This window comes from Emydura macquarii, unplaced genomic scaffold (genome assembly GCF_026122565.2).
Source record: "Emydura macquarii macquarii isolate MOO-44397 ecotype Brisbane River unplaced genomic scaffold, CSIRO-AGI_Emac_v2 contig_2994, whole genome shotgun sequence".
Classification (NCBI taxonomy): domain Eukaryota; kingdom Metazoa; phylum Chordata; order Testudines; family Chelidae; genus Emydura; species Emydura macquarii.
The window spans coordinates 6,071,761-6,082,500 of record NW_027133131.1 but is presented as its reverse complement, the minus strand read 5'-3'; the positions used below and the strand labels follow the sequence as shown (position 1 = coordinate 6,082,500).

Genomic DNA, 10,740 nt, shown 5'->3' with positions numbered 1-10,740 from the left:
GACCTAAAAGAAACACTTAATTCAGTCTACCTTCAGACTAGGTCTACAATACAAGTGAATAGTAAAACAAACAAACATTTCAACCCATCTGCAATCTCGACAATGCAAACACAACATGGTAAATGGAAGTCTATCTTCATAGACACCCAAACTTAAAACATCTGGTCCACACACAGAAACAATTTTGCCTTCACAAACAAGATCTCAATTCGCCAGGAAAAAAAGCTTTTTCAAGGAGCTTTTTTAAGCAAATGAAATGAAACACAATACACAACTCAAGCCTGAGATGTTTGCAAGTGAAAACAAGACGCAATCCATTTTTTTTCCTTTCCTTTTTCCTCAAACGTTTTCAACTGAGCAAGTTTTCAAATATGCCTTACACGACCACAGCCAACATTTTAATGGAAAATGACATCAGATACATTTCTGATTTTTTTTTTAAACTCATTGCCATTTCAGACTATTTTAAAAGCCACCTAATCTGAGTAAACACACCCCGTTCCTGGCTGGTACATACCTAACTAAATACATGCACGAGTCTCCCCTTTAAACAGGGAGAGGATGTGTTTTAAAACATTTGACTTCTCAGTGATTTTTCTTTCGAGGAGGAATTTAAAAAACGACCCCAGCAATTCAGACCCAAGCACGGCGAAATTTGCAGGTGTAAAGAGCATATTATCATTATGAATAATACTTTGCCGATAACGAATCGTCCCCTTACCTTTTGCTTCATTGTCAGAATTATCAGTACTGGTGTCAGTGCTTTTATTCAGCTCTTTCTCTGCTTCCGATGGGCTTATTTTTGGAGCGGGGGCGCTTTTTTCTGTTTTAATTTCGTTGGTGGATGTGTTCTGGGCATTATCTGTTTTTGTGTTTTCGGGGAAACTCACTTTAGCCACCGGTGGTGGGACTTGTTGTTGTTGTTGTTCCAGATGCTCACTCCTTGGGTTCAGACTCGCCCTGGCTTCAAAACTTGTCTCAAACTCATTCGGATTGTTGCAGTTTGGCGTCTTCTCCATGGAGGAATAACCTTGGCCGGCTCGATAGTAGCTAGGCACAGGGACTTCGTGGTCACTTAGGCACGGATCAGGCATTTGATTGGGGTAGAGGGCTGTCTCGGTGGCATTTTTCGCCCTTTTATCAGAGTTATACATGCAGCACACATTCTCTTCTTTGACATTGGTTGGGAAAGAGCAGGACGGGAGCTGCCTTGCAACAGGTTGTTCGATCCTGTACGTATTTTTGGGGTCACACCAAGTGTCTATCTGGGAGAGATAAGATGGGTAGGTGTTGAGAGACAAGCTAGCGTTATTCACCTCGTCTCTTTTGGAAAGAGACGGGATAATTCCACAGTTCCTCATCATCCCACAGCTGAAATCGTTCCCAGGCTGCATATACATTCCTTGGTGAGAGGAATAATTCTCGCCTCTACAGGTACCGGCCAACGAGTCCATCAAAAAGGAGTTGGGAGTCACATTGTTGGGACATGACATTGTCAGGGAGGGATTTTAAGGAGGAATACTACAGCCAAGGGCTGACATCTTTTTTTTAGGGGGGAAACCAGCAGCCCCATAATTATCCACGCATTGGTCCCCCACCACGTGACGGCCAGGCCAATGAGGATTGAAAATGGCCTTGATGATTCAGACGCCGATGACGTCACAGGGGTCAAGTTGTTGCGGAGGGAGAAAACTAGCGTAGAGCAACAGCGACATCTATGCGCCTCGGCCGGGTAGGGTGCCCGGGACCTTCACTTTGAACAAAAGAGCAAAGCCCCCCGGTTCGCTGGAGTTTGTTTACCAATGAACCAACGCATGTCCACAGCAGAGTGGGGGGGGAGAATGGGGGGAAGCGAAAGCGTAAATACAAGCAAAGTCAAATCCAAATTAAAAGGTCAGGAAATAACCACCCTTCCTTCCCCCTCTTTCCCTTCTTTCCTTCGTGCTGTTGAAATAAATTCCATTTCTAGTCAAAGGCAGAGCCCCCCAAACCTCTCTGAACTTTCCCCCTGCCCCTCTCTCTTCCTAGCAGGATTCCCACTTCTAAACCTTCCCCCCCCCTTTTTTTTTTCTTTTTTTTGCAACAGAACTGGAAATATTTTAGTTGCTTTTTGTTTTGGTTTTCGTCGAGCGTTTGGCTGGATTTTGTAGAGGTTGGTTTGGACGCAGTCCTTTCAAGGTTGGAAGTGGAGGGTCGATGCATCTCTTAAGAGCTCTGTTTTGTGTGTTAAAAGGTAGCTGGAAGCGGTAAAAAAAAAATGTAAAAAGTTTCACAGAGATGCTTGTAGTCTTTAAGGTAGGTGCTTTTTAACTCGGGACGTCTAAAAAGGGACCTGCTCGTGTTCTTGGAAAGCAGTTTTCTTTTTTCAAAATACCAACAAAAACCGTTTCCCTTTTTTATTTCCTTTCCCCGCATCTAGACGCTTTGCATCCCCCGACCTAGACTCTGAAAAGCCAACTTCTAAAAAAATTAATAATAATGATGATCCATTTGCTTGGCTTGAATTAATTGTCTTGAGTTTCTTTGCTAAAATAGCGTCTGTAGCGTGCACAAACCTTGCAAAATAAATGTATTCGTGGGGGGTAAAATGAAGGGAAACTTTGGTAAAGATGATCGATCTTTAAATAAAAAAGTATAACAGTGCGATTGTGGGGGGTTGTTTTGTTTTGCCTCTTCAGGACATTTAAAAAAAAAATCAAAACTGTATTAAACCAAATATATAAAAGTACATGGATTTCCCAGAACAAACTTTCCATTTGATATGATTTTTTTACTCCGGGAACTAACAGACAAAGTTTGTTTGTTGCCAGATAATTTTCTCTTCCCTGTTTTGCTAAACTATTTCACTGTTACGTGGGCTAAACTCCCCACCCCCCTGAATTTAACGTTCACAGACCAAAAACTGCCTCTTCACGTCAGACGGAATTTTTACCTCTCTGTTTTCCTTCAGGCTCATTTCTTTATTGGACATTTTCTAAAATCGTGTATCAATTAAGACGAATTGTTTTTACTGTATATTAATTTTCACTATCGGGGGAGCAATCCTGGTGAGAGAACGTGGATTGAGAGGCGAGGCGAGGAATACGACGAGCGTATAAATAAATAAAAAGAAAGCAAGCCCCGAATTTCAAGCTCATTACAACCGATTCGGAAGACACACCGGTTCAGAGTCACTTTCAAGGGGAATCCCCCCCCCCTCCCGACCTTTCATAAGGGGGGAAAAAGGAGAAAATTCGAAGAAAATGACATGGGCACATGAAAAGTTGAATCGGAACGTTTTGCAGAGCTTTAAAATGTAGAATATTCAGACTTCTGCAAACATCTTTCCCCAAGGTGTTGCAGAACCAGATCACAATTCCACTCTGCTTTCACTTCCAAGAGACTTGCCAACCTTCTTTTCTCCGCATCCTCCAATGTCACAAATTGCAATCTCTTAGGCCGAGGAAGCCTAAAACTGCATTATACAATTTTGTGGGGCCCCCACCACCACCACCTTATACAACGTAGTAAAAGGTTTCCTACGCTTCAGACGCCATTTGGTTCCCCTGGAAAGCTATTTGCGACTTTATTGCCTCTATTTGTGTTATCTGCATAGGTCTTTTAAAAACAGTTTGATAGAAATCGTTCAGTTTTATGATATCCAACGAAAATTCCACATAATATTTATAAGCAAAGAATAAAACTTTAGTATGGGAACCACTATTTTCTCATTTATAGGTGATGAAATTAAAGACCAACGCAATTTTTTATTATACTGCTTTTTCCCCATGTCCCCCACCCTTCTACTTTATTTTTGCAGCTGATCTGGCTACCCAATAATTTATGTTGGTCAGTCAAACATTTTCATATGTGTATTTCTGGGACACCAAAATTTGACCTCAGAGTTTCTTCGATTGTCTGCCTGCAGATTAAATATGTTTCCCTGATTCTTGTGCTTTTGTCAAGGAAAATATTAATGTCTTATATGAAACCTATCAAGATTAAACCTGACATCAAATAATTTGATTTTTTTTTCCCTCTCTCTCAGACCCAGAAGCCTTTATAGAATCTGGAGTAAATATCGAATCAATGCGTGCTGTTGGAAACAGAAGAACTAGGGTCGAAACCTCATATTTTATGACTGTGTAAATGTTGTGTATATAAAATAAAGATTTGCATGGTCAACAGTCATTTTGTTTACTAGCTTTTGCCAAAACAATCAATTTATGTAAATGTTTGAAAGATTTTAAACTCTCTTTTGCAAGCTGCATGCCAAAATCTTTTGAAACAAACAAGATTGCATGCAAAAAAAAAAAAAATCAGTTTAATCATAAAATAATACATGGTTCTTTTTAAAAAACTTCAGCAGAGATTTTGTTGCTCTATCAAATGAGAGTCGACGTTAGCAAGGAACACAGAAGACATCTCTAGGAGACCGAATATTGTTTAAAGTTAAAATAATTAGAAGTATGATAAACATGGGTCATTAATGGAAAAAGAAATAAAATTCATCAGCTTAAGTAGCACCCCCGTTGGGAAAAATGCTTTACTCTAATTACAGAAAATAAATACCAACAAACGCTATTAAAACTTAAAAGGAGAGAGCCTACGTGTGGTAAAGACTTTAATAACCTACTTTGAATTTTACACACTTTTAGGGAAACAATATAGTTGCTGATTGTTCATACACACAAAGCATACTTTGATGCAAATATGCCTAGATGGCATCTATTTAAAGAGATGTGTACACATGTTCATGGATAACTTCAGTTAAACATGGACATTTGGAATAATCTGTGGTATTTTATTTATTCAAGAGGCAAGAAACTAATGAAGTCGGTGGCACATCAAAATGTGTGTATTTGTGTGTATGGGCGAGGAGTGGGGGGGGGGGCGGAAGGGTTTCCCCCCTTTTCATGTGTGCCTTCCCCTCAATGCCTATGTATATGAAGCAAGCGGCTGATGTCCTTCTATTGTCCTTACTGGGTGGTTGCTCTTTTTTGAGTTCCAAAGGCAGATAATTGCCTTAAAATATCAAGAAATCAGCTAATGTGGTTCTGCAGAATCTGTGTTCTTTGTTAGACACACATAGTGTGTCTAAAAGGGAGGAAGAGACTTCCCAGCTCCTTTTTCCCTATGAATTTAAAATGTATTTAAAAATGCACGTGTGTAATATCTCAAACAAAGAACAACTCAAACTTACACATAATATTTTGCTTGTCCCCTTTTCAATCTAATTATTTAACTGAGAGTTATGCACGGAAGTGCCTCTTATGTCCATTGTATTTTTTTGCCAGCTTTTCTTACGTTTTTATTACAAACATTCATTTTCGCGTCTAGGAAGGATTTGGTAGCACCATTTTAATGATTATCTTAAATTTGTGTTTCTGCCCGGTCTTATGCCCCATGTTGTAGTAGAAATAATTCTGATTTATGACAAAGTACACTGGAGTACAATAACAGTGATGCAAAAATAAAACCCACGCCTTTATATGTTGGCTTAGAAACTGTAAACTATCACCACAAGAAATCTATCAAACTTTACAATCCCTCTTATTCTACTTCCTTCTTTCTGAGTAACTTAAGTCATAGAATTATGGAATGATATTATGTTCCTTGAGATCGTATTGAAAACTGTGTTTACGTTTTCCTGCGCCCAACATAGCACACTTCAGACACTCATATACTGGTTTTAGTCTGGTTACCTTCCATTCCCTTTGATCATGAGGATAAAATTTGGAGAAAGTAATTCGTATAGAGTCACGAGTGGTGAGGGTGACAGAAGAAAATAATGTTATGCCTGGATTTTGAAAAAGCGAATTCAATGGGAAATGTTTCGTGTGTTTTTCCAAATGTGTTAACAAACTTAAATAATTCCACAAATCGTCCATATCAGAGATTGGGAAGTCTGAACAGCTGCGCTGAGATTCTAAACTCCTGTATGCTTCTAAAGCAATCCGCGTTTTGGGCCATATTTCATGATATGGTTACATTTCTAAGCTAAAAGGAGACTTGAAAACGTTTTGAAAATAGGTGTCTTTTACTTCTTGGGCACAATTTAATCCTTTGAAAACAAGATCATTAGCGAAAAAGGTGTGTGGAAAAGGAAAAAAGTGAAAAGACTGGTGCGTTGTGACATATTAAAGCATGCTAAATGAGGAAAAATAGCAAAGCATTCCGTCGTGGGAAATCTGCAGAAAGTTGTATTAAAATATTGATATTTTGAGATCGTAGGTAATGCGTGTATAAAGTTGAAGTTCCGATAGATGAAGTGCTTCTAAATAACCTTTTGTGGTTTCAAACACAGTTTTAACCAATTATCAGTCATTAGACGAGTGGGGGGGGGGGAATTAACAAGCCCACTTTTGCACAAGGAAAAAAGAAGCAATTTCAAAAACTTGAATAGACGTGAATTTTCGCCCCTGTTGGGTTGAAATATGCTACATAGACTTGTTCTAGTATATGATCATTTATTTTACTAGATTCACCTAGGTCTGCGAATACAGAATTAGTAGTGGCTACAGCAGAATTGCAGGAAATAGTACTACGGTATACATATATGTATCTACCTACCCATGCAGAGTATTATTTAATTATCCTTAAAGTCCGCAGCCTGGAATATAACCTTGAAACAAAGTCTCCTGTTTCCTTAATTACTTATTATTTGCAAAACTGAATTGATACAAAGCGATTCAGCTCTTTTAGCAATCATTGCTACAGAAACATACGGTTTATATCAACCGCACTTTAAAAGCAGTGGATACAGATGTGTTTAAGACTGTATCACTTAATTGCAAGAAAGGTATTAAGCCCTCTTTTTACCAATTAAAACCAACGAATTTACCCAACTACTTGTAGCGGATAAACAACTGTAATGTTTACATTAAGGCTGTACTTCCCCCCCCACCCCTCTAAAACTAATAAAGTCTTTTATGAGCTCCCTCAGCTATCGGCTATATTCTAATTCATAAACTAAAGATTTGAAAAAAGTCTTATGAGGTTGCAAAACGCATTCTTGTGGTTTCATGTTGTAATTTAGAAGTTATCAAAAGCAGAAGAACGTGCTTAAATCTAACATATGCTGTGCATCCTATATTTCCCAACTTTATTAAAGACAGATAAGCCAGGCCTTAATTAGACGCCATTTTGGGGAAAAAATAATATAAGTCATGTTTTAATATTTTCTTTGATAGCAAAAAAAGCACTCAGCCATGCACGCCAGCCAGAAGAAGCAGGATGGCTCTTTTGTTTTTAACTCCAGTGTCAGTTTAAAAAATGCTTTCATTAAAAACCAGAATTACTTTACAAAAGTGAGTCTCTCCCCCCTCCTCCCATAGTGGCAGAGCTCCGCACGGTATTTCAGAATCAAATTCTCTGCCCTCCCTGCCTCCCCCCCCCCCCCCAAAGAGGGGGTAAAGAAGGAGAAAAAAATTAATGGCCAGTGGCCATTCGAAAATGTTCTGACCCACGAGAGTCTCCAAGACCAGGAAACTGGGGAAGCAAGCTATTTCTTTACATGTACACAGCCCTGGCTCTCCGTCGGGCTTAGCCATGGCTTCTCCCAAAGTTACTCGCCCACAAATAAATGAATTCACCCTATGTCCACAGGCGAAGGTTAGCTCAATTGATGGTCGCTTCCAATCCATTTGCGACAGCCACTGTCTTTGTTCTTCGGATTTTCTAATCCCATTTTTGCCAAATCCCAAGGCCACGTCAAACACATGAGGAAAGAGCAAATGGTAACAGGATGGATTTCCCTCATGGCTATTGTTTGCCGGTCTTGCTGAGTTCCTCAACAGAGTTGTTTATTTACATGTCACCAAAGAGAACTCGCCCTGTTATCACACAGTCAAGTTTACGTCCCTTAACCCGAGAACGGGCCGGAGAGTGTGAGTCGGTGTCTTTCTGCATGTGTGTGTGGTCGTGTGTATGGCTATGTGTGTGTGGTGAGTGAACAGCCATGTCTAACATAACTAGAGCCCCGGAACACTTTATTCCTGGACGTGCATTTGCAGTTCTTTCGAAAACAAAACAAAAAGCCACCTGCATTTTCTGCAAAAGTGGAAGCAATTTACTCTGTCTGGAAGCCCATTTAAACGCACGTTATTACTCTGCAAAGAAGCCAATTAGAAGTTTGCTCCCTCGCCTTCCTTCCCCCTGTGCAATATTTCACAACAAAGTAACCTACAGCAGCTTCCAATATGTTGTGTAGGGAAGCCAGGGAGGGATAGGAAACAGGTTGGGCTGATGTGTTCGTACGTCACATGGAAAGGTCCTTCACAATTAGTCCGTGTGTCATTAACGTAACTATATAGCAACCCCCCCCAGCCTATCAGGGCGCATTTATGGTGACGGACATTAGCTGGAAATAATAATAATAATAATAATAAAAAAACACTTGTAAAACTTTTATGCCAAACAAAGTTATAAAAACTTTTCATGCGTTAAGATATCAAAAGGTTTATAAGAACAATAAAGCGTGTGCGAAGCCTTCTTCGACACGCCTTGGACGCCGCGAAGCTGAGTTAAATCTTAGCTCATCATAAACGCCACGTTTGGTCCAAAATTTGAATTTAAATAAAAATGTGGATTCTCCACCCGTCCACCCCCCTCCAGCCCGATTCTTTCTCCGGAGGCGGGAACACAGAAAGCCTTTCTGATTCCGCTTTATTACAAAAGGGTTAAAGGTGATGGACTTGACTTTATTGAAGTTCAAAGACATCATATATTCACATTTTTCTTCCTGTGGACCTCTCTCCTTCCTCCACCCTCCCCCGCCCCCCCCCCCCTTCACCCCCTAGTATAAAGAGCATCATCTCAGTATACAAATTTCACTTACAGGGCTGGCTTTTTGCGGTTAAGTGTGAGGATTTCAAACATCCATCACAGGGCAACAAAATAAAAGCCAACTCTCTTCCTAAGTTCACCCACTGTGGTACCCAATCCATCCCCACTTCCTCACCTAGCCCCCACCCACCTCGCCAGCCACCCCCGCCCCCCCAAAAAGAACATTAACAGCCTTTTCCTACATGGCACTGCTGCTTGATGTTGTTGTAAACTCCCACATGGTCTATAAACTTGGGTTTTACAACTGGCATTCCATTTTAGCTGGGGAAAACTTTGAACTAGGCCTCCAGTTTCATTGTGCGGCGGTCGAGCCGAAGACTTGGAAGGGGAGGGTGAAAAAAAAAAAATCCCTGGCCAAGACACCCTTATTTGTTTACTATTTACTGCGGAAGTCTTTTCCTATGGCCAGACGGGGTAATTAAGAAAAATTAAGCTGTTTAGTGCTGCAGGCTTTATTACAATGTCTAGACGACCAGCTTTTGTCCGGACAGCCGGGGTTGCTACGGAGCATTAACTGCGGCTTCTGACCTGCTGATAAGCACCTTATTGCACCTATCCTTGGTTTTCCTAACCTTGGAAAGGTTTGGCAAACAATCATTCAAGAAAGGTGGGTTTATATGAATAATGTCCCCTTTTCTTTGGCAACTCTTCGACTGTAGCAATGAGTAGCTACATCCGCGCGAGGAGCCTGGCTTTGGTCTCCATCGTATTTCAAAGCCCTTTCATATTTTATTCACCATCCTATCAAGGAAATGTCTACCCAATCCAGGTTTTTGGATTTCCAAAGGGTTGGCATGGCCATGGCAGACCTCCTTAAACATTTCCACGTCCTAAAAATAAATGAAAAGAAGTTCTTCGCCATCTAGCTTTTCATTATTATTATTTTTTTTAACCCTGTCTCCATCTCATTTAATGAGAAACACGTCCAGGAACCTCACCCGTTCAAATTATATCATGGCGTAACGAGGCTGGGTCTATCACGAAAACAAAAGTTGCTTTTCATTTATTCTTTGTGTGTGTGTGTGTGCAAGTGAAGCACATTTTTGTGGCTTGCAATTTCCCCTACCGCTGTCAAATAAAATCAGAAGCCACCATCAAAGTATTTTCATTCAACAGGGTTGTATTTAAAAGCAATTATGAGAATTTTACAAGAACATTGTCAATGTATGGGAATATAATATGTTGTTTCTTTGCTGATGTTCTTTTGGTCTTTCTTTCTTTTCTCTTTTCTTATCCCCCGCTCTTTCCCATACAAAACTCCACATCACGACGTATGGAGGATTCAGGCTGAAAAACAACAAACAAAAGAAAACAAAAAATCCCCGAGTTGTTTTATATACACAAAATACATGCATCAAACGACTGACGGCATTTTCTATCTTTCTTTTCCCTTTAAAACAAATTGTGTTTCTTTAAGACGCTCAGAGGGAAGGGAAAGGCTTGGTGTAAACATAAAAATGCACTTCTGTACCAAAAGCCTGGGCGTTGAACTTGTTTTCCTTAACCAGGAATTTAAGTACTTGACTTTGCATTTGTGCTTTGGACCTATAAGGTAGTTTATCCTTGACTCTATGGAAATGCAGCACCTTCTTTTGTGTAATCAGACTTGCACTCATTTACAAAAGTCTAATATATTGAGCAAAAGATTAATTACAACCGGAAAAACAGAGCAAGACACAGGGAACCAAATGCACAGTTGTATTAATCTTGGGCCAAGAAATGCCAATAAAAATTTAAATTCGGCGAGGAGAACAATGAACTCCACAACAAATGTGAACTTAAATGTAGAGAAGTCATATCAATTCGGACAATGCCACATTGCACTGAGCCAGCTGAATATGGATGATTATATATTATATAGTGATGGTATCAAATATATATATTTAATGTCATTACCATTTAGGTATAAAAAGT

General features: G+C 39.9%; 1 protein-coding gene across 1 annotated transcript in view; it reads right to left on the bottom strand.

Annotated features, from left to right (window-relative positions):
• HOXC10 (homeobox C10) overlaps positions 1-1,493 on the bottom strand; it is a 4,460-nt gene extending 2,967 nt beyond the window's left edge. Inside the window, exon 1 of the mRNA XM_067529528.1 lies at positions 722-1,493. Coding sequence (XP_067385629.1) covers positions 722-1,493 — 772 coding nt within the window. The remainder of the gene's footprint in view (positions 1-721) is intronic.
• Positions 1,494-10,740: the final 9,247 nt, after the last annotated feature.